The following is a 24,730-nucleotide window of genomic DNA, read 5'->3' as shown; positions in this document are numbered from 1 at the left end:
CACACAGGTCGACGGAATGCTTTGTTAAGAGGCATTCTAATGTGGACCATGCATGACTATCCCGGACTAACAGAATGCTCAGATGACTTACACTTAAACTCAAACACTATAAATCTTGGTTTTTCTCAATATTATCTATTATCATGTGTATACATGCAGGGCTTCAAACAAGCGGATACAGAGCATGGGTCACATGTGGACCTAAACTGAATGCACGTCGGGCGTCCTCATTGAAGAAGCAAATCTACAAAGGTCATCAAGTGTATCTTCCAAAGAATCATGTGTTACGCGATGGCTTTTTGGAAAGAGATCCACCGAGGATATCTGCACAAGCATGGTTAAAGCAGAAGGAGATGTGTGATGACATTTTTCCCCCAGGGATGAAGAGACTCTCTCTATGGTACGAGTTACCATATTGGCCCTGACTCATGATCAATCACTTGCTCGATCCAATGCACATATTCAAGAATGTGGGTAATCTGCTATGGAACCATATGACCAGCAAGAAAGATACTTTGGGAGCCACGGTTGACGTTACAAATGTGGATCATATGGAGCAATATTGGCCGCAGATAACATCCGATGGATTGATAAAATTCCCTAAAGCGCCATGGATTTTCACAGGAGCCCAAGAACACAAAGTAAAAGAGATCATTTGATCTATGTGGACCCCCACTCGCATAATGCGCTCGCTCCGAACGTGTTTTACTAAAGAAGGAAAGATTACCGGTTTGAAGTCACACGACTGACATAAAATGTGTCAGGTATGTTCATAGTGAAAACGCCCAAGGGATATGTGCGTCAAAAGGCACATCCAGAGGGTAGCATGGCAAAATGTTGGCTGGTATCAGAGTCTCTAGTGTACATTGGAGAGTTGCTAGACGGATTTGATAAAGCCCGGGACACGCTATGGCGAACCATAGATGATGAGCGCATCTGGGATTGTCATGTGCAATCTCGGTGTTGAGAAGAAGATGATGGAAGATCTAGAGGCTAAAATCAACCGATTTTTCATGCTTCACAATCCAGTGATGCAAAAGTGGATATCACAATATGAGGATACAAATCAAGAGCGACAAAGGGCACGAATCGAGTGGAGACGGGGAAGACGACCACCGATGCACTGTCTGACGGGTTTGGAGAGTCTACCAACATTCATGAGCTTAAGATGGTTGCACAACCAATTGAAAAGTGCACAACAGTGCGGTGAAGAAGTAACTGAGGAGGATTGGGAGTACTCTGAGGGTTGCGCGACCAAGGTAAGTTTGCAATGTTCGACTAGTGACTTTCAAGATGTTTGAACAGCCACTCATAATCTTTGTTGGTTGTAGTATAAGTCATACACAACATCATGGTGTAAAGGTTGACATTTTAAGGTGGAACGGATCAACAAAAAGAGTTTTACTCAAGATTGTGAAATCATGGAAAAATTTGAACAGTCTAGTCGACGACGATCCTCTGATGCAGATCCTGTGGTGGCGGAACTCACTTACTTCGGCACGCTACAAGAGATTTTGAGGATCGATTATAGAGCATTTTTTATTGACTTGTTCAACGTGCAATGGTTCAAGATAATCATGGAGGTCGCAACGCTACTGTGCGTAGAGGAGAGTTTGGTTTTCTTGAGGTGGATTCAACTAAGAAATGGAGTGACCTAAGAGACACTTTCGTACTACCCGAGCATTGTGAACAAGTAAGTATGTAAATAGTTAACATCCAATTTTAGAAGTTATGTGCTTGGAAGCTCTCATGTAAGTTATGTGGCTCTGGCAGGTGATATTTCATCCTACAAAGTCTACATTAAACTGGTGGTACGTCATAGAGGTAGCCCCTCGTAGTGCACAGATGTATGAAGGCTACCAAGTGCCAATCACAGCGGCATCAATGGAGGAGATCGGAGAAGATGCTCATTCAGAAGCCGCTGAGGTGGTGCCAGATGAGCATCAAGTTGCTACTCTCTATGGGGTGCATGCAGAGGATCTACAAAATGAAACGGAGGACATCTGTTTAAACGGAGAGCTCTATATAGATATAGGAAGTTATGTTGAGCTTTGTGAGGATGAGAGAGAGACCTCTTAAAACCATAAATATTGTATTTGAACAATTTTGCTCCATTTTATAATATATATTGTATTCACATGGCTTTTTGTCCATTTTTGTCTATATGCGGCATTGCATCATTGTATTTAATGGTCTTTGCATCCACTCCAGGTACGTATGCTCTAGGTATGTTCTCACAAGCAAGGAAGACGAGCACTGCACTCCGAGTGCGATGGAGACTGAAGCTGTAATCGCCAAGGTCTGCTCAATATAGATGTTGCTCGTCCCACCGCTAGATCTAGTTGATCAGGTGAAAGAGACACTAAGAAGCACTACTACTGCTTCTCAGCATCTCTTTCACCCGATCAATTAGATTTAGTGGTGGGACAAGCAACTTCTATGATCAGACCTTTTGCAATGCAACTTCAACCTCCATTGCACCCGGAGCGTAGTGCTTTTACAAATTCACAGAAATTCAACGAAATCTCTCTACACAGGAATCCCTCCCCCTTCATGAGTCCTCTCTCTCTCTCTCTCTCTCTCTCTCTCTCTCTCTCTCTCTCTCTCACACACACACAGCCGTTTTTTGACCTAGTAGACAGCAGTTCACTCTTTTGACCATAACTTGCTCATCCGAACTCCGATTTAGGTGATCTATAGCCTCAATCGAAGAGCACGAAGCCCTCTACGCATTGATGTAAAGACAGAATTTTTCTGTGTAATGGAAGGCTTTGCTGTAACAGCATCTCAGAACTGAAAAAACTGTCAAAACTTTGCGTTTTTGTTGCCGACTTGAAGGCAATGTCAGACAAAACTCGCAAGGGTGGAAAAGCCACACTCGCCATGGAGAATGATGCAAAATCTCCAAGGAATTTGGATGCTAATCCAACCACATCGTCTACAACAACGGAAGCAATGATCATGGCTTACTTGATCTCGTTACAAGAAACCGTCAACAAGCAAGGTGAAGAGTTGCGCGCACTTGCAATGGAAAATGGTACTTTAAGAGTTCTCGTTGTGGAGAATGAGCACCTCAAGAAGGTTCTTGAAATGCAAACAACGCGCTTGATGCATCTTGAGAATGAAGTTCAAGAATGTAAACGCTCTCTTGTGGACATGAATGTAGTGAAAGAGCGCTTGAGCAAAGTTGAGAGTGATCATGTATTGAAAGAGGAAACGATAAATACAATACGACATGATGTATGTGAGATGAGAAATGCATCCAAATCATGGGCTGATATATGTAAGGATAATGTGGTTTCTACATCTCCTATCACGCAAGCCGTTGTCCAAGCAAAGAATGTAGAGAATGTGGACACTCAAGAATTGCAAGAACGACAAAAACGCTCAAAGAACATCGTCATTCGTGGAATCAAGGAGGAAAGCATGGAAACACCCCAATCTCTTGCGGTTGCTATTGAAGAGTTTTTTGCTACACACTTTGGCATGTCAGGAATCATGGCTTATGGTGCACATCGAGTTGGAAAACAAGGAGTCCCTCGCTCGGGAGAAAGACCTATTGTATGTACCATGGCTGATGAGGTAAAGAGAAAGATCATCCTTGACAATGGTTGGATCTACCTCAAAGGAACGGGTTGTAATGTATATGAGGATCGCACTCTTATGCAACAAAATGTACGTCGCAAAGCATACGAGGAAAGAAGCAAGAAGGTTAAGGTATCATCTCAAGAAGAAAAGGCACTTGAGGAGGATGCAAGTCCACCCAACAAATAGGGACACATGATCTATGAGACCAACTCACGCTTGCGAATAAGCTTTTGGAATTGTAACGGGTATCCATGGAATGCGGGAATTGGCATTGATGAGCTTACCAATGACTCCGATGTGATACTTCTTGTCGAAACATGGGAGCATGATGCGCAACGAATTCTTGGATTTGACAAATACGATGTACATTCTTTGATGTGGGCCAAAAATGCAAAGCAACGAAGAGGCCAAGGAGGCATAGCATGTATGACCAAAAAGGGTTTGAAAGATGTTTCCATTGTCAAAGAAGATAAGTATAAACGCTACTTATGGCTGAAAATCAGCCCACCAAATGGTCAAGTCATGTTTGTGGCCGGCTGCTACATTCCTCACTATGACTCCAACTTTTATGCTCGCTTGAATATGGATAGAGATCAACCCTTTGTTGAACTAGAGGAAGACATTGCTTATTACAAGGATCAAGGTGAAGTCATTGTTTTTGGAGACATGAATGCTCGCACAAATATGTTACAACACGACACACAACAAGTCGACATGCCGCATGTATCAAGAAGAGTGGATGACTCATACATGTATAATCGAAGTTCTAATGATGCAAAAGAAGTGGATCACTATGGAAAGTCACTTCTACATATGTGCAATAGTACCGGAATGCTCATTGCAAATGGTGTATCTCTATGGCAAGGCACCAATGACTTTACATGTAGAAAGCACAATGGTGCTAGCGTGATTGACTATATGTTGTTCTCAGAAGCCACTCTAGAATGCATACAAAGCTTTACACTTGGTGAATGGAATCCGGAATCGGATCATAGGATGTTATGTATTGACCTCAAGTGTGGTAAACGGCCCGAGCATGTAGCCTCCAATCATGATGTGAATCATTTGTACCTACGTCTAGACTTCAAACGAGCACTTATATATGCTGATATGGTGGACCAAATGTTAAGCATGATAGAGCATCAAGGGAGCCCAACATTAGAATGCAAGTGGAAAGTTTTCAAAGAAGTAATTTTCTCTTGTGCGAAGGAATGCTTTTCGGCGAAACACATGTCTTGCAAAAGGTCTAAGAAGGGTAGCACCAAGAAGAAATGGTTTGACATGGAATGTAGTCAAGCCCGAAAACACTTGCTAAGATTGGATGCAATCAAAGACAAGGAAGTTTACTTGGAATGTTCACACACATACAAAGCACTTGTTCAAAAGAAGAGGAGAAGGTGGGAAGTCGAAAAACAACTTCTTTTAGCACAAGAGAAAGCACATGCATGTGGCAAGTTTTGGCAAAATCTAAAAGGCAAGCGCGTTGAGAGCTTTGGTGACTTGACTCTTGAGGATATGTATATGCATTGTAAGAACCTCTATGAGCAACCCAATGTTGATAAGATGGAGGGTTGTAGCTCCCTTCCATTTATGTCTCCCTTCTTTACCATTGAAGATGTATGCCGCGCGCTTGAGAAACTTGCTACTCGCAAGGCAGGTGACCTTCAAGGTGTCAAGGCTGAAATGATTAAATGGACAAGCAAGAAAACACGATATTGGATATGCGATATGTTTAACCTTGCACTTCAGTATGGCATGCCTCATGATTGGAGTGCAAATTGGATCAAACCTTTGCACAAAGGAGGAGATGTAAACAATGTGAACAACTATCGCACTATAATGGTTGGTTCTTTGATGGCAAAGTTATTTGGATGTATCATGGAGATGAAGATAAGTGAATGGGCTGAAAAGAATGGCAAACGTGCGCTTGGCCAAGCAGGTTTTCGAAAGCATCATAGCACTATTGATCACCTTGTCACTCTTCGAGTTCTTATGGAAGCGTCTCGATTGAAAGGAAAAAAGTTGTATTGTTGCTTTGTGGATTTCAAGAAAGCTTTTGACATGGTACCGCGAGGAAATCTTTGGAGACGTATGCAAAGCCTTCAAGTGCCGAGAGAATTTATGCATGCAGTCTTTCGCATCTACCAAAAAGTGATATGTCGATTACGTATGGGAGATGGAATTTCAGAATTTTTTGCAAGCACTATTGGTGTCAAACAAGGATGCCCACTTTCCCCAACCCTCTTTGGGCTACTCATTGATGAATTGGAATACATGGTTCTTGATTTTATGCAGCAAGAAGGCATAGAAGAGGTTAAGATTGGAAATGCGGTGATCATGCTTTTGCTTTATGCCGATGATGTAGTGCTCTTGGCACATACCTTAGAAGATGCACAAAAGCTTATGAGTGTCTTGGAACGCTTTTGCCTACATAGCGGGCTGATCGTGAATGGATCCAAAACCAAGGTTATGCTTGTAAAGACCCTCAATGACGAAAATCCATGCATTGTATACAACAATGAGAAACTTGAAGTGGTAGATCACTTCAAGTACCTTGGCCTTGAGGTTCCATCCAATCATAAATGGAAGGATTGTGCAATGCGTCGCTTGGAAGCCGGAAAGAGGGCTTATTATGCATTTGAGAACATGTGCAATGCAGGAGAGATCAAGTGTTGGGCTCTCAAAAAGTACCTCTTTGACACATTGGTGACACCGGTGCTTCTTTATGGAGTGGAGGTGTGGGGTGGAAGCATCGGGAAGTCTACTTGGAAAGAGTTTGAGAATGTCCAAAAGCGTTTTCTCACCAACTTTCTCCAAGTCAAGACACAAACACCCTACATGCTCTTACTTCTTGAGTCCGGATCGCTTCCCATTGAGGTCTTGGGCATGGAAAGGGTTGTGGAGTACATGCGTAAGACACAACGTAGCCCTTTGCATCGACTTCCTAGAATCGCATATGAAGCAAGTCAAAAGGTTCAAAAGACATGCAAGAGCAAAATACTAAGTTCGGGGTGGATGCTTGATATCAAGAAATGGTTTGGAAGATGGGATGCATGTCACTTGGTCAAGGATGCGTCGATCGACTCCCAAGTTAATGAGGCCTTCTTACAACGCCAATGTATCATGGCTTGGGAGAAATCCGGAGGTTCTCGCTTCAGCCATTACACCACACACGTTGCCCCAAACTACAAATCTCTCTTCTTCTCGGAACGAGGTAACCGAACCCATTCCTACATCCTTGAGCCCATCCCGTTGAGTGCGATCCGCACCATTGCCTCCATTCGTCTTAGCTCCCATTCTCTACGCTGCGAGACAGGACGTTGGGGCACTGGCGAGGAGTGTCATCGACTTTGCACCTTATGCCCTCGTCAAGTGCGAGAGAGTGAGTACCACACACTACTTGAGTGCTCAGCTTTTGACCACATTAGGTCCTCTTTTCCCCATATATTCAGCCATGAGCTCTCCTTACATACCTTCCTCTCCCAACCACGATGTGGACTCTCTATTGCGACGCTCATTTCAGCCATTTTTGAGCATCGAGAGTCACTTATGAACTCCACTCACACCACGTGACATGTTCATTTGGTCCCATAGGTCATATTTGACCTCCCAGGACGATAATAGAACTATCTATCTATCTATCTCTCTCTCTCTCTCTCTCTCTCTCTCTCTCTCTCTATTTGTCCATGTTTTCGTCTCCATTCACTCAATATTAAGATTAAATGTTCGTGTGTTTAATGCAGGTATGGATGATGATGAGTTTCTTTCTTCTTTGTCACCCAGCAGAGATGGTGGTACGTGGAGCATCATCGCTCTGGAGCACCATCACGCATTCTTACTCCTTTAGCATCTCCCTCTATTTCGGAGCATTTAGCGCACTCCGAAGTTTCGGTGTTGACGAGACGATCTTCACACTCGTCTAGGCACCGGCGCTCGAGTGGTAGCGGCAGTGTTTGTTGTTGGGATGCCACCGCCGATGCCTTGACACCGCCTCGTGTTTGACGAGGCTCTTTACCCTCCCCTTCTTTGCCCACCCACACACCTGTCATGGCATCGCCATCTACACCAGGTTTTGTGCGGCTGACGGTCATTCCTAGCAACCACACAACACTAGCTACTCCTCCAGGAGTCACTCCAGTTGACAATCCTCGCTTCGGGGTCCAGACTCCAGTGGAGACACCTGACATCCGTACCCCCATGGACACGCCGCTAGAGACCCCTGCTGGGACACCCAGGTTCACATGTCACCGGCGAGAGGGCTTGCCTTACTCCGTCGACTTCAGCAACAGCATCATCTTGGATGATGAAGGCAAGAAGGTGATCTCGCGCATGCGCAGTCTTTCCTCTCAGGTGTTTACACTACATACTAAACACCCGGAGTGAAGTACCAAGTGATTTAAAAGATAGAGTCATCAGCATGCTGCATGACGAGTTTCCCGTTTCAACACGGGATGACCGCTTCAATGAAGACTTGATGAAGGTTTGAATGTGAGAATACTACAAGCACAAGCGTTCCAAAGTGCAAAAAGCAATTAAGCATGGGTGGAATAGACCAGATTGGCTGGCCAAAGAAGATTGGAAGAATGCAAAGAAAGCAGTGCGCGAGAATCCTGACAAGTGGAAGCAATAAAAGAAGGCAGCTAAAGCGCGAGTAGAGGCAGCGAGCTCGCACCACTTGGGGAGCGGTGGGTGGGCATCATTTGAGGTCCATTTTGCAAGTGTTTCTGCATTGCTCTTTAGGTTTGATAGTAAAGGTTTAGGGGTTTTTAAATTCTAACATAATGGATTATTTGTATGTTTTGACAGTGGTTGATGAGACACGACGTGACCCCACACCGTACGAGCGCGAGTACGTAGGCAAGAAGGGCTTAAACGCCTTGATGGACATTCTGAGTTCTCACGCATGGTTAGTATTAGGGTTTACTCTTTTCTATTTGTTGTATTGTTTTATAAATTATATGTTTATACTTACAGAAAGTTGTTTTATTGTTTTTTTTTGTAGAATCCGACCGATACATCGCTTGGACGCGATGAGAAGTCTGATTAGACGACATCAATCTAGCTATAGCTAGATAGCATTAGTTTCCTTTTGTCATAGCATATGTATCATGAGATGACGTTTATACGTTTTTTTGTAACTATTGGAAAACCATGTATATTTTTTCAATAATGACAATGGTGTTGTAACTATTAAACTTGCAAACCAAGTGATTTTGCCTATGATGTGTACAATTGTCATTGATTTACTTTCATCAATTTACTTTTGTCGGTTTTTAATCTTTATTCTGCAAACGATACTATGAATGATGGAGTTAATGGTTATATTGTCTTGTGGGTGACTACTTTGGGTCTATATCTAGGCTTGCACTTTCTTTCAAAGGTGAATCTGGGCTTATCTTGGATTCATATAGGTTTACTCAATTATTGAAACGTTCAATATGGTTGAATTCCCTGCCACCAAAACAAATTTCTCTCGGTCGTCGCTAGGAGCGTCGCTATATAAGGCTCTGCAGCGTAGCTATAAACATCGCTACAGGTGGCCTGTAAACGTCGCTATGATCGTCACTATAGGCGTCGCTATATAGCAACGCCTATAGCGGCGGTTATAACGACGCTCATAGCAACGTTCCCGTATCGACGCTGTTAGCGACAGTCTTAGCGACGTCGGGGAATATAAAAACCCAATGTATTTCTGTTGCTAACAACGTCACAAGTGCACACAACCTCTTGTAGTGAAGCTTGAGGTGCTTGTCGTGCTTGATGACTAAGGTGCTGATGGGGGCTTTTCACAAGCCAAGCTCCCATACCCCTCTTCTCTCGTCCCCACCCCATGAAAACCCCCTCTTAGGGAGGGAGTGATAAAAGGCATTGGAAAAAGTAAGAAAAAAATAAAGTATGATTATGCAAATATATAAGAAAGGTAAAATAGGCCACCTCATGCCTGCGGGGTAGCCCATCCCCACCTTGCCTCCTTTTTTCTTCACTGTTGCCCCGTCGTGTGTCCCTTTTCCTCTCCTCCACTCAAAAGGTCAACCCCCTCTCTCTTCCCCTTGTCCTTTCTCCTTTCTCTCTCCCCTCAAGCTATCCCACATCTCACCAATAATGCATTATAACTCACCAATAATGCACCCTAACTCACATGCAACTTACCCTATCTTCCAAAATAGTATACCCCACCCCCTATTTCTCTCTCCTATCATATCCCATGACCCAAATACCCCCCTCTCTCTCTAAAGGGTGCCATATCTCTTGTCTTGTAGCTAAATAACCTTCCCCACACTCACACACACTCAGTTTCACTGAAAAAGGTGCCCACAGACCCATCCCCACCCAGTGGTTACTTGATTTTTCTTATGTTCACACACATCTGCACACAGATTCACCTCTGAACACACTCCCCTCTCTCCCCTCTTGTAATTACTTTATTCTCCATGTCACCTCTCACTTTTTTTCATCAACCCATCTCTCTCTCTTAGTCTCTCTCTCATGAGACTGCTGTTCTGGCACATATACACACAGCTAGACAAGTGGGGCCCACAGTCACATGGCCTATGTAGATAATGATTTCTTCATTTCTAAATTCTAGAATTTCTCCCCCCTCCTCCCCTATATAAAGAGGGGTCACCATCACCAAAGAGTACACTATGCACTGTGTGTGCCTAGTGCACACACACACACCCACACCATCACCATCACCGCAATCACCATGCTCGTCTTGAGCATGACCTCTACACCCTTGGGCTATGGAAGATGAAGGGAAACTAAATGAAGGATGATGGCCATAACCCTCGTGCGAGTCTTCGCCATCAACTCCCACCTATCCACCATGTACTCTACCACGCTCTCCCTTCTCATTCCCCTACCCTATGCTCCCCATTTCATCGCCTTATTCTCTAAATAAAGCTTGAGGTTTTGTGAGTATGTTTTCTTGCAATGTTTTGCCCATGTGAGGTGTGCGGAATCGCCACCTAGTCTTGTGTTTGGAGTGAGCTTGTGTATGTGTGAAGGGTGTGCGGATTCGCCATCCTTTTGTGGTGCCTAAGTACTAAGCCGCTATACCCCCTCCCTCACTCTCTCTCTCTCTCTCTCTCTCTCACTTGATCTCATTCCCTTTCCTCTTCATCATTACTCCCAAGCATCCATCTCTCTTGGATGAAAACTTTGTTATGGTGGTGTGTTGTTTGCATCCTAGCCGTTGAAGCTAAGTGGTGCCCCCTGTTTGCTTTACCATGACAGGCTCGAGGCGCTCCATTCGGTCCCCGATGTTTTAGAGGCCGTCGGGGTTCGGGGTTCGCTTTGCTCCCATCAGTGCTTTAGATTTAAGTAATTGTTTTTGCATTTATCAAATCATCTCTCTCAAAGGGGAAAGGGGGACACTTGTCCCAAGGCTAGCATGCTTGCTTGATATGCATCCTGCATATGATCGGCCAGGCTTCCAGGGGTCCAATGAGCTTCAAGCTTGTGCTAGAAGAGGGGGTTGACCAAAGCAAGTAGGGGGCATGATTGAGGGGTATACTATCCCACCCACACTCACACACACCCTCATTGTGTGAAGTGCAAAGTTCAAGAGCTCCATCTCCTTCTCCAAGCTAGTAGAGAAGTTGAGAGCCTACACCAACACTGTTGACTATGGAATGCAAATCCAACCAAGAGCCATGCTTCAATGCTTTAAGCCTGCCATCTTCTCCATATTTGGTACTATGCTATTATGTATGCTATCAAGAAGAGTGATGATAAGTGAGGAACTAATTCTTTCTCCTATGAAATGTTTCTTCTTCCTCTTCCCTACCGTCATTCCCCACTAGCTCTCTCCACCTTCAAAGGTGTTTGAGGCCTTGGGAATGAGGCTTGGGATAGTTAATGCTTTCCACAAAGTTTATTCTATGCTCGTGATGCATGAAGCTTTCCATCTTCATTGCATCACCTAGGTCACAAGGAACACAAAGATTGTATTGTACCAAGTCTCTCTTGATGGGAGAAACCATAATACAAATGCCTATTGGAGGGGGGAATGGATCCTCATAAATCAGGTCCTCAAATGTTGTCATTTTCTTTAAACTCTCTTTCTTGCAAAAGTATTGTTCATGCATGTTACGGCATTAGCTGTACATGCGGTCCTGCGGAGGTCTGGACACTACGGATCACGAGTCATGCGGTATGCGGCGGCCGTAGCGGCAGTTCTTCACAGGATATCATGGGACAGGAGTGTGTGCACCGTTCCCGATCTGCGCTGGAGCAGCGGTTGTATATGGAGGGGCATACCTGTCTTTTGATGTAACTCAACCAATCTCTATGATATTCATGGCATCTACTATTGTAACTCTGTGTCTGGATCACACATGAATGAAGCAAGAGGTGTTCATGTGCTTGCGTACTGTGTATTTACTTCTATTGTTATTCTATATGTTGATGTTCATATAATGTATTTGCGGGTAATCATTCTTGTAATGTCTATTGCTCCTGTGTGGGCAATAGCCATTACATTTGGCAACCACGATGCGTGATGGACGACCTGCGATGAATATGCATGCGCACTAGGTTGTAGGGTCCGCCTGACCCTATGGTTCCAATTGTAGGAAGACGTCGGAGGAGAGGCGGTTCGGATGAATTTGTTTTTTCTTCACCGCAGATTGACGAATCTGTATCTCCATCACCAAGCCTAGTGCATGGTAGGCGGTTGCGGCGAGCGAGGCGTACTCCACGCAGTCAGTCATGTCCTCCTATCGTACGTTCACCCTCACCCACACAAGTTGCTCCACCACCGTCTCCGGTAAGCAGTCCGGGGGTATCTCGGCCACTGTCTCCACCTCCTAGTGCTCGTCAACTTTTTCCGGGAGGAGGAGGAACAGTTGGGCAAGGGGTGATGGCTCATCCTCAGCTTAAGTATAGTCAGTTTCGAGGTCTTTCGAGCGAAGACCTTGATGCACATTTGCTCCAATTCAATAAAGCTTATGGAGTGAATCATCCTGGGGTGGTGATTCCTCTCCATCAACAATCAATGTTTGAATCTACACTCTCGGGGAAAGCTGCGAAATGGTTGTCCGAATACCCTGATGATCATTTTTAGACGTATGCTGACGGATCCATAGCGTTTCTACGAAGGTTTCGAACGGAAAAGACAGTCCCTCAACATTTGGAAAAGCTTTGAACGCTCCCGCAGAAGTCATTGCCAATGGAGGATTATGCTACAAAATTTCGGATGCTTTTGTAGAGGGTACCTCAGGCACAAAGCCGGCAGCCAAAGTACTGAATGATTATTTTTTGCGGGGGCTCAACAAGGATCTCAGAACGACGATGTCAACAGTGGATAAGGTAACTACTCCACTGGATAATGTAATCACTAGGGCTGTAGTAGCAGGAGAGGCTTTAGAGGATATAGAATCTCCAAAGAAGTCAAAGAACAACCACAGATCAGGCAGGGACAAGAGCCTGCTGTGGCGATGGCTCATGCTCATACATCAGAGACGCCTGTGCAAGGTCAAGCAGGAGGACGGGGTCAAGGGGGAGGACGAGGTCGCGGAAGAGGTGGCCGAGATCCTAATCGCCCCAAGACATGCCTTTTTTGTTTGGGGGATGGACACTGGTGGTCCGAGTGTACTAAAGCTATGGAATACGATCGGAAGAAGCAGGAACGCGCTACAGGGAAACAACCTAGTGTGGCTATGGTTCAGATTGAAGGACTGGAGGAGTCTGATCCAGTGGTTTCATTAATCACGCGATCGGGTAAAAACGTGGTTCCAACTCCCGATGTGAAGATTCCGGATTGGACGACTCAGGAAGAAGTGCGGAAAAAGACTGTGTCCTGGTTTGCCACAATCCGCACCACTAGTGAAGTTAGCAAGACCATCGACTGTGGGACTAGAAATAAAGGAAGGAAAAGCTCGAAATAAGGATGATATTAAAGAACAGGAGGATTGGAATTAAGTTTGGAAAGAGGTCCTCACGTCACCAATACAAGTACCTCTGGGGTCATTGCTAAAATTGGTCCTGAATTTCCATAATGCATTGCTGCGACAAATGTCCCACTGAGCTGAGGGAAGTCGCCATTGGGAAAGTTGAAAGCGAGGAGGATGATTCAGGCCCGTTGCCGGCGAATAGGATCACGGATACCCGCATTCTGAAGCTTTCAGTTAGATACCATGGAACATACATTGACAAGGTACTATTGGATGGAGGAGCGGGAGTAAACATCATTACTCAAGCAGCTTGTGCGCGTTTTGGCCTCAGTAATTGGGAGCCTGCACCTTTTGTAGTCCACATGGCAGATCAAAGAAGAGTGCAACTAGTGGGTTTACTTCGGGGCATTGTTTTGGATGTGGCGGGCTTATCCTTTGTTTTTTCCTTAGTAGTCTTAAATATTGAAGATCATAATCAGGATTATCACATTATCTTGGGGAGACCCTGGTTACGACAAGAGAGGGTAAAGCATAATTGGGAAGCAAATATGATTATCGTGAAAAAGGGTAAAAGGAAAGTGCGGGTGATGTTGGGAACATGCAGACAACCAGTTTAGGCAGCATGGCAGGTGATAGCAAAAACAGTCAATATGGTGGAAGGATTAGAAGAGGATGAAGAGGAACAATTTCTAAAAGCTAATCCGGATTTGGTTTCTTTATATCTTGTGGATATTTCTCTGATTCCGAAAGAGAATCCGGTGGGGGTTTCAGGAATTCCAGCAGGAATTGGAGGACGTTATTCAACAAGAACATGTGTTTGAGGCGCAAATGGAGAAAATTACAAGGGTTAAAGAAGATGAACTAGAGAGGGTCTTTCTGGGGGAGCAAGCGGAGTCGCAGCCCATATACATTAATAAGCAGCTGGAGGCAAGTTTTAGAGATGATTTGATCAAGTTACTGATAGAGTTTAAGGATGTTTTCGCATGGGAATATGCGGATATGCAGGGATTGGATCCTAAGTTTTATCAGCATACGATAAATCTAAAATCGGATGCGGTGCCAGTGAAGCAGCACTCATACAGGATGAATCCGAATGTGGCAAAGCAAGTAAAGATGGAAATTTATCGCCTGTTGGAAGTGGGTTTTATTACCCCTATTGATAATCCGGAGTGGATTTCTCCAATTGTGGTCGTACCAAAGGAAAACAAGCAAATCCGAATTTGTGTGGATTACTGGAAATTGAATGCAGCTACTGTTCCAGATCCTTTTCCTCTTCCATTTTTGGATTCCATTTTGGATGATGTAGCAAGACATGAGATGTATACTTTTTTGGATGCATTTAGTGGATATAATCAAATCCGAATGGCATTGCGGGATCAGCCAAAAACAGCTTTTATTACTGCATGGGGTGTGTTTGCCTGCACAGTGATGTGGTTTGGATTGCGGAATGCACCTTCCACTTTTCAAAGGGATATGTTCCAAATTTTTGGTCCTTATTTGACGGATTTTATGAGAATTTTTCTGGATGATCTCAGTGTTTTTGGAGCGCAATTGGAGCATTTGAAGCAATTACGGTTATGCTGTATGAAATGTAGAGAGGTAAAATTTAGTTTGAATCCTTTAAAGTGTGCATTTGCTGTTCGCAGTGGCAGACTATTGGGGCATACAATTTCTGAAGATGGTATTTCCGTGGATCCGGATAAAATTGCCACAATTATGGAAGCGCCTCCACCGCGGAACCAGAAACAGTGCCAGATTTTCCTGGGTCAAGCTCGTTGGCATGGGAGGCATTTGAGGTTTGTCGCGCATTTGGCAACCCCGATTAGTCAGGCAGCTCATGCTATAGATTTTGAATGGACACAGGAATGTGACTTGGCTTTTCGGAGATTAAAGCTTCAGCTATCCAAAGCTCCAATTATGCTTGCACCGAATTGGGGTCAGGATTTTCATGTGTTTGTGGATGCTTCGGATCGAGCTATTGGCAGTGTGCTGATGCAGGAACAAAGTCAAGGATGGTTCCGACCTGTCTATTATGCCAGTATACGATTATCATCCGCAGAAAGAAATTATTCAGTAACCGAAAGGGAATGTTTACAGATGATTTATTCAGTGAAGAAATTCCGGCACTATTTGTTGGGCCGACTTTTTTTCTTCCATGTGGACCATTCGGCTCTTTTATACCTGGTAAGGCAACAGAATTTGACGGGAAGATTGGCCAGATGGGTGCTTTTGCTGCAGGAATTTGACTTTGAGGTCATACATCAGCCAGGGGCTTAGCATGCGGTGGCTAACTACCTATCCAGGTTAGATTCCGGTGAGCCGCCGATGGGTGTAGCTGATGAATTTCTGGATGCGTCTCTGTTTCTAACAGGAGTAGTTGCAAAGGATATCACAGTTCCGCAACAGGCAAGGGTCATTCCGAGCATCCCATGGACATGGTATGAGGAGATGTTTCATTTTCTCGATAGCGGCGAAATGCCTTCCTTCTTGTCCAACCATCAGAGGAAATGTATGGCTATTAGAAGAAGGAATTTTGAGATCATTATGGGAAATCTCTATTACCGTATGGTGGCAGATGTGTTACTCAGATGTGTGCTACCACAGGAGCAGGAAGCAATATTAGACGAAGTCCATAGTGGTATTGCGGGAGGTCACTTTGCAGCATTAATCACACCTCGAAAGATTCTCCAATCTGGATTATGGTGGCCCACATTGTTTCAAGATGTGAGAAATTATGTGCAACAGTGTGATGTGTGTCAGCGGTTGGGGCAACCTACCAAACAGTCCAGAATGCCTTTTCAGCCAGTTCTGCTCTTGGAGCCTTTTCAAAAGTGGGGTTTGGATTTTGTTGGTCCTTTTAAACCAGTGGCAGCTCACACAGGTAATAAGTATATTTTGACAGCCACGGATTACTCTACCAAATGGGTGGAGGCATGGCCTTTGAGAGATAATACTGCAGTTTCTGTGGCGGGATGCTTATATAAGGATATCCTTTCTAGATATGGCTGCCCTATTGAGCTGGTTAGTGACAGGGGAAGTCATTTTTTGAATAGGGTGATGGAGAGAATGCTATGGTTTTATTTTGTATTGCACAGGAAATCTTCTCTATAATATTCTCAGGCGAATGGGCAAGCAGAATCAACTAATAAGCAATTGATTCGGATTTTAACAAAGTTAGTGAATATGAATCGAACAGATTGGGATGTGAAACTTCCTTCCGCCTTATGGGCCTATCAGACAGCTTATAAAGTGGCAACAGGATTGACTCCTTTTAAGTTGGCATTTGGCATGGAGGCAATCACCCCGGTGGAGCATGTGATTCCGAGTATGCGGATGCTGATTGCGGATCGGCTTCTTCCGGAGGATTCTGTGATTGATCGATTGGATGTTTTGCAGGAACTAGACGAAGAGCGGCTGAATAGCTTTGCGGTGTTGCAGGATCTGCAGTCTAGGCGGAAAAAATGGCTGGATCGCCCGAAAGCATGGCAATTTGTTCGGGTACAGCTAGTCCTTGTCTTTAATTCCCACCGTGGGAAGATGCCGGGGAAGCTTAAATTACGATGGTCAGGTCCATTCTGGATTTTTCAAGCATGTGGACCCATCTCTTTTTATTTGGCGGATTTACAGGGGGAGGTTATTTCTGTGCCAGTCAATGGTTTCAGACTGCACCATTATATTTCACTTACTCCGATTCAGTGCCCCTTTGTTGTGGTACAAGAGCCGGAAGCCGTCCTAATCATGATTGGAGATTCTTTTGCATGCAATCTTGGAAAGCGGGGAAGGAACTATGATGGTTGTGACACCGTGGATCGCCCTATTTTGGGAACTCATTGTGAGAGGGTTACTACATGCAGACGATTCTTAGTGTGTTTCTCCTGTGTAGTGTGTCGCGCGCTCTTAGTTCTATACTCTCTGCTCCTTCATCTCATCGCCGCCATGACAGCTTTCCTCTTGCAATGTATTCCTTTCACTCCTGTACAGCAGCTAGCGCTTCGACGAGTGGACGCATGGCTGTAAGACTTGCGGCTGCGTGTGTTCGCCAACTTGGATTGGCAAGGGATACCAGTTCATCCGCAGGCAGCAGATTTTATTGAGCAATTGGTTGCTGGAAATATTGTATTGCTGAATAATCAACAGATTTAGTTGACAACAGAAAGGATCTCCAGGTGTTGTTGTTTTTCCAACGATGGCGTGGTGCGCGCCTCTCATATGATCCCTGCTACTACAGATGTAGAGCAGGAGTTTGGCTTGAAAGTAAAAGGGGAGTATAAGCTTTTAGGGTTGTCAGATGTAGCAACCAGGGATGCGTATCGATGGTTTCTCGAGGAGATTTGGATACAAGCCAAAACCTATACCATTTCGACCCGAGAAAAAAATGTTTTGCATTCGGCAAACTTTGGGCCAGTAGCTTGGGCAGCGGTTGTCAGAGAACGACTGCTAGCGGAGTGCCAAAGAGTGATGGCACAATTGGGAAGAAATACCCCAACCAATAAAAAATTTGGCCAACTTCAACATTGATTTTTCCTTTAAGAGAAGTTTTTCCTCTCGCCCTGCGTCCTCTCTACCACTTTGAATATGATCGATTGGTGGTCCAAGGGACTATTGCTCCTCTATCGCAAACGCAAAGTTTGGCAGTGCCTGCTGAGAGGGAAACACAGCAGCAGCATGTTGGCACTGGGGATTTGCCAGGTCCATCGATGGCAGTGGTATCCTCTGGAGCCCAGGAGATGGCCACTGCAGGTGTAGGATCAGCAAACCCCAAGCGCGGCAGGGAGGAACATCAATTTTCTACACCACCTTCGGCGACTGCATCTCTTGTTTTGGAGGATTCTGCGGTGGCACGCTGGCGCCGCCGAATGCAGGAGAGAGTGGCAAGCGCTACTTCGCTGAGGATGGGCTCTCCAGTTGCGGATGTTCCCGCTCAACCGGAAACTTCTTGCACTACCAATGCGGTTGCCTCAACGGGAGGTACTCTTCCCGCAGCGCTACCTTGGGAGGCTACGGCAGCGACCCCTGCTGACCAATTACAGTCATGCGGCACTTTTTTTAGTAGACTTGCAGAGTCTATTCATGCGGGCTGGCCAACCCCCGCCACAGAGAGAAGAGTAAATGAGGTGGAAGCGCAGGTAGCTACCTCGCAGACTCGCATTGCCGAGTTGTCCACTCAAAATGAAGAGTTGACTGCCACAACTCGCCAACAAGGGGCAGAAATACAGATGTTACGAGGGGCAAATTCCGAGTTTGTGGCCTCTATTCAACAAGAACTTCTTCAGTTGAGAACGCAGCATAGCCTGGCCTCATACTTAGCCTCGCACCCTGGTGATGTAATGATCAATATGAATGACTTGGATGCATTGGCAGTGGAGATGCAAGAAGATCTCCATGTTTTTTTGGATAATCAACTACAAAGCTGGAGCACACACTTAGCTGCTGAGGTGAGAGCATAGCCACCCACTCAGCAGGCTGTGGTGCAACAACCCGAGTCATCCAACACTGACAGAGGTAAGGGTGTTGTTCCCGAGGGTTTTGATGTTGCTAATTGGGCACAAGCTACAGAGGATTGTGATGAAGCCCAGGCTCATGTATCTCGTTTGCAGAAAATGATTCATCAATTTCATAAGGAGCGACGCAGGGTCTGTTTTTGGGTGGAGACCTTGGCTCATTCTTTTTCTCTCAGTCTACTACCTTGCCCTCCATTTTGGTCTTCTCTTAATAGATACCTTTCTCGCTATTATCCTTTACATACGCCTCTTGCTCCTTTGCCACATGCGCCTCAATCTATTTCTTTGCCAACGCAGTTTATTCCTCGGGCTCCTTGGCCGGAACATATTGAGATAGATCCACATCTTTTGGATGAGGTCTATCGGGCACATACTACAGATTTTAGAGGCTTTGGCTACATTGATATTTCCTCTTCACCAGAGCAAGGTAGAGATCAACAACCGGAACAACCGGAACCTTCCAACCGGAGGGGCTGAGTGTGGGTTCACGCAATCCACCGTGCGTGCCAGGTGTTATGGCATTAGCCGTACATGCGGTCCTACGGTCCTGCGGAGATCTAGACACTGCGGATCAAGAGTCATGCGGTGTGCGGCGGACATAGTGGCAGTTCTTCAAAGGATATCATGGGACAGGAGTGTGTGCACCGTTCCCGATCTGCACTGGAGCAGCGGTTGTATATGGAGGGGCATACCTGTCTTTTGATGTAACTCAACCAATCTCTATGATATTCATGGCATCTACTATTGTAACTCTGTGTCTGGATCACACATGAATGAAGCAAGAGGTGTTATGTGCTTGCGTACTGTGTATTTACTTCTATTGTCATTCTATATGTTGATGTTCATATAATGTAGTTGCGGGTAATCATTCCCGTAATGTCTATTGCTCCTGTGTGGGCAATAGCCATTACAATGCCAAGTTAACTAAATGCGATGTTTATGTTGCTACCATCAATTAAGTTCACCCTCTATCGTTTCAATGTAGAAGTTGATTTGTCTTTGTAACGTGTGAAAGTAGATGTGTCTTATTATTTGCAAATCGTAGAGGATGTATAACTTATCTTTATGTTTATAATTGCATGGACAAATTCATAGCATTGTTGTATGCACAATCCTAGGTAGAGAGTGCATTGCAATGTGTATGTTTGCTCACAACATATGTGGTCGATATGTGGATTGACAAGAGTGTATTGCAAATTGCATACTGTGTATATTTGATTGAGTTCTTAGTGATTATATATATATATATATATATATATATGTGTGTGTGTGTGTGTGTGTGTGTGTGTGTGTGTGTGTGTATATATATATAGATATAGAGATATATATATATATATATATATATATATATATTGAAAAGAAGAAAAATATTTTTAAAATTCAACATCTAGTTCTTATGCCTTTAATATTAAATTGAAATCAATGGAGCAAACTGTCAGCAAAACAAGGAAAATAATAAAAAAGCCCCTGGCAAATAGTGGGATTATGCTCACAACATATGTGATTGATATATAGAGTGGCAATGTAAATTTTGCTTCACCACAACATTAGACGGTGCACCATGTATTAGGGATCACTTTTTTGGATATCCTTACAAAGAATTGTAAGAAATATGATCATCCTTAGGCGCATGCAATTGCAAAGCATTTGAGAGAAGAGCTCACCAAAAAGGGTGGCAAGAGACAACGGGTATATAGATCTGTTATGGATGCATGTCCAGAGCACATAGAGTCAAATATCAACTCTCTTAATCATGTGATGACATCAACCCTGCAGAACAGCCTGCGCAGTGAGAGAAAATGCCAAGTAGTATTTCTTTTAAGCGCCACAATGAAGGTGGACTTGGGCAAATGTATGAAAAATCATTGCATCAAAGATTTCGAATGCAGTTGCTAGAAGAAGCACAAACTGCACTCACCAAAGAATTTTCTTCACTAGAAGTGCTCTAGTCATGGTAGACAACAATCATTGGAAACATGCATGGAAGAAAATTGGTGAGTTCGGCCTAGGATTTTCAGCCCCTTTGTATCACGCGATACGAAATAATCTCTAGGAAAAATATTACATCAAAGTCAAAGAGCGTGTTTTGAAGATAATACTTTGGAATATATCTCTTTCAGGATGCACGATTGTGAGTGATGGTTGGTCTAATGTTCAAAGAGAACACTGATCAATGTGACACTAGTTTGTTCAAAGGGAGAAATGTTCATAAAGACGTTTGAATGTTCTTGTGCAATTAAAAGTGACAAATACATTGTTGAGGTTTTGATTAATGTAATTAAAGAAATCGATGTTGAACATGTCATTCAAGTAGTCATGGACAATGCAAAAAACTGTAAAAGTGCTAGCAAAATAATAAAAAAGTGCTTTCTATACATTTTTGCCAAGGTTGCAGTACACACAATTTAAACTTGGTGCTAAAGGATTGGTATACTAGTAAAGAAACCACATGGTTCACCAAAATAATTGACATAGCTTGAGAAGTGAAGTTCATCTTGAAACGAAAAAGAGTGCTTGATTTGTACAAGATATGCATGTTAGTTATGTTAAAACTACCTGCTGAAACTCAATTATCCACGCACTTTTGTACATTGGAATCACTCCTACGCAATAAGTACGCTATGACTGACACTTTCAATTGCATAGCCTTTGACGAATGGCAGCTTCAGCATACCAAAAAAGTGAAAGAGAAAATTACATGTCTATGTGGGGACCGTCCCATAAACAAGCCTGCTTGGTGGAGGAGTGTAATGGATGCATACCATGTAATGATGCCCATTTATGTTTGCGATTCACAACCTTGATCAGAAGGCGTCAAATATGGGCAAAGTGTGGATGACATGGGGATTAGTCCAACAAAGTCTGGAAAATCTTGAGGAGTTAAAAGAGTCTATAGTAGAGAAGGAGTGGTGACTACCATTCAAAACAAAGAATTTTGGCCATGTATTTTCATGCAAGATGGAAGATCGCTCATAGTCCACTCCATAGTGTGGCTTACATGTTTGATCAAGAGTATTGGAATTTAGATCTGATGTCCAATACAAAGGTGGTCAGCAATTTCTATCATGTAGTCAATACATTCTACTTCAATTTTTAGGATCAAATTGATTGTATCAAAGAAAATGAGTGCATTTAGACTAAAAGAAGGCCCTTTTGCAAATGATTTTGTACAATCACAGGCACAAGAGCAACCTACATGGAAGTGGTGGATGATGAATTGTGGAGAGCATTACTCGATCTTACGTCCTCTTGCGATGAAAGTACTAGCTCAATGTGAAGCAAACTCACACTATGGGAGAATGCTGTTGTTACCGCACAGCATTACCGCATAAGAGGAGAGAGAGAGGTTTAAGAAAGAGAGAGATTGTATGCTGCAGCCCTGCTGGCGGGTTTTCTGCTTTTTTTGCGATTATTACCGCAAGTATTACCGCCCATATAGCCGCGCAAATTACCACAATAAAAAAAAGAATCCACTTGCCCGGTCGCCCCCATTCCTCTCCCACTTTTCCCTTTCTATAAATTCTATTCTATTTTGTTACTTTTCAGAAGTTGGTACCCCCTTTTTCCATGGAGTGTAAGAAATCCCATTCTCATTGGGATTTTTAGTGCCTCTCTTCTCTTTGCTTGCCTCATCTATTGGTATGATTCTCCTACTGGTATGATTCTCCTACTCTACTCATTTGTACTCCATGAGATTCTATATCAAAAAATATTTTGTTTCCACCTCAAAATCTTATGTCAACTATGCATTCATATGGAAATGGCAAGCGAACGATGATCAAAATTGTATTCTCTTGCGTTCATAAACAAATAACCCTTTTGTACAGCATAAGTAGAGAAAGAAGACAAAATCCAAAAGATATTTATTAATTTTCATCCTCCAAGAGATCTTTACAAGTGCTTACATCCATGTCCAACCCCATGGTAGCTAAATCAATAAATAAATCTATTGATTCATCCTCTACAGCCTCTCCTATTGAATCATCATCATCCTCTCCATCCTCGTCCTCCTCCTCACTATGGTTGGTTATTGGGAATGTTTGGTTCTCCTCGACCTCAACTGCATCATCGTCATTGGCGTCTTCTTGAGCTGGTCTGGTGGGATCTGCCAAAGTCTCTATGTTCGTATCTGCAAAGATAGATCTACTCCGTGGTGTAACTGGAATAACATACCAAAGTCGTCTTCGATAGATACAAGGCACATAAAACACCTTTAGGTCATAGAGCAAACAAAAACATGAATGTAGTTTTATATGTATCATATAATGTTTTAGTGAGTTGCACATGGACTTTACCTGCTCACAACTACTAGGTTGCACCAAGTTGTCGGTCTTTCCGCGATGAAATTTCCCGGAGTCTACCATATAGAGCCCATTCTCATGTCTCTTAACCTCACCCGCAAACCATCGGCGGCAGTCAAAGAGATATTTGTGAAATGTTCTGAAATCCACTTTGATTATCCTCTCTATTGTTCCACATTCCCTCACCTCTTGTGTTGTCGTGTCAAAGTTGCCCATAACTCCACTATCGTGAGTGGTTTGACGCTCATCTATCTTGCGGGTTCGAAAATGACGTCCTTCGGACCACATAGAGTTGAATGTGAAGGCCTGCAAAAACCAATCAGGATAGATGAGAGAGAGAGAGAGAGAGAGAGATGACACACACACACACATACACACTAAACACATTGAGTATATTACCCTTGGTAGACATCCTTGCGCGCACTCCCATTCTTTAGGGCTTATTTGTTCTCCTTGTGCCTTGGCCTTGGTCATGGCATTGTGTATCCACCCAACTGGAATTAGATCAGGGTATTTGGCAATCTCTTTAGGAAATGGAGGTGCTCGCCTACCGCCATGCGACCTCTTCCATGCTTCCCTCTCCCTTTCTCTCGTTGTACGCACCTCCACATACATATCCACCCATTTTCCCATGATGGGAGCATTGAGTAGACAATGGTTGTTGACTATGGCTTGAAATTCCCTATCCAAAATCAAGAGAGAACCTTTCCCACTTCGAATGTTTGCGTGTTTTTTTGGATCCTCTTCCTCCGTCTTTAAACGGGCAATGATGGGTCTATTGTGAAAAGATATTGAGAGACATACACAAAAGCCTCTTGTACAATCCAACCCTCTACCATGCTTGCCTGAACACATGAAACCATTAGTGATTAAAGTAACCAATAAAAAGCGTTGTGAATACAATCCAATCCTAATAAGGTTTAAGGCTTAAGATCGATGAATACCTTTGGTTGTGATCGTAGCCTTATAAAGTCTTTCAAGGTCTTTAGGAACCTCTCAAGAAAGAACATCCACTTGGAGTGAACCACACCACAAATGGCTATCTCCTTAACGAGATGGAGCAATAGGTGAACTTGGCTAACAAGGATAGAACGTGGGAATGCATCCTCAATAGCACAAGTTGCTTCAATCACTAGAAGTCGAGCTGTTGGAATGGCTGAAACTTCGATTTCTTTGGAACTCACAAACCTGTAACCAAAAAACCCTTCATAATCTTCATAGTAAAGCTAGTCTTCAAAGTAAAGTTTAAGAGGGAGGATCAAATGTGCTATACCTGACAACTTCTCCCACCTTGAATATTGCAGCCTTTACCTTCATGTCCGCAAATCTACTAATGCTAATTGGAAGCACAAACTATTGCACAAACAAAAAGACTTATTAGTATCCAGAACCCTAAACCACATACACACACTCACATATACACACACATACACACACACACACA

At 43.7% G+C, this 24,730-nt stretch overlaps 1 protein-coding gene across 1 annotated transcript; it reads right to left on the bottom strand.

Annotated features, from left to right (window-relative positions):
- Positions 1-22,851: 22,851 nt before the first annotated feature.
- On the bottom strand, positions 22,852-24,296 carry LOC147453365 (uncharacterized). Its single transcript, XM_086517118.1, has 6 exons — positions 24,231-24,296; positions 24,091-24,131; positions 23,686-23,717; positions 23,559-23,592; positions 23,281-23,290; positions 22,852-23,196 (listed from the first exon to the last, which is right to left on the bottom strand). Exons 1-6 carry the CDS (start codon positions 24,294-24,296, stop codon positions 22,852-22,854), a joined length of 528 nt encoding a protein of 175 aa, XP_086373244.1.
- Positions 24,297-24,730: the final 434 nt, after the last annotated feature.

This window comes from Adiantum capillus-veneris, chromosome 7 (assembly GCF_014529385.1).
Source record: "Adiantum capillus-veneris isolate H3 chromosome 7, ASM1452938v2, whole genome shotgun sequence".
NCBI lineage: Eukaryota > Viridiplantae > Streptophyta > Polypodiopsida > Polypodiales > Pteridaceae > Adiantum > Adiantum capillus-veneris.
The sequence above is the reverse complement of the archived record's forward strand: the minus strand, read 5'-3'. Positions and strand labels throughout refer to the sequence as shown.

Excerpts from the sequence above, each read along its gene's own strand:
- LOC147453365 (XM_086517118.1), bottom strand. The coding sequence starts at position 24,296 with ATGTTCTTTCTTGAGAGGTTCCTAAAGACCTTGAAAGACTTTATAAGG. Across the intron at positions 24,132-24,230 it reads GGCTACGATCACAACCAAAG|GCAAGCATGGTAGAGGGTTG; the intron begins GTATTCATCGAT and ends TCATGTGTTCAG. Across the intron at positions 23,718-24,090 it reads ATTGTACAAGAGGCTTTTGT|AATGGGAGTGCGCGCAAGGA; the intron begins GTATGTCTCTCA and ends TAAGCCCTAAAG.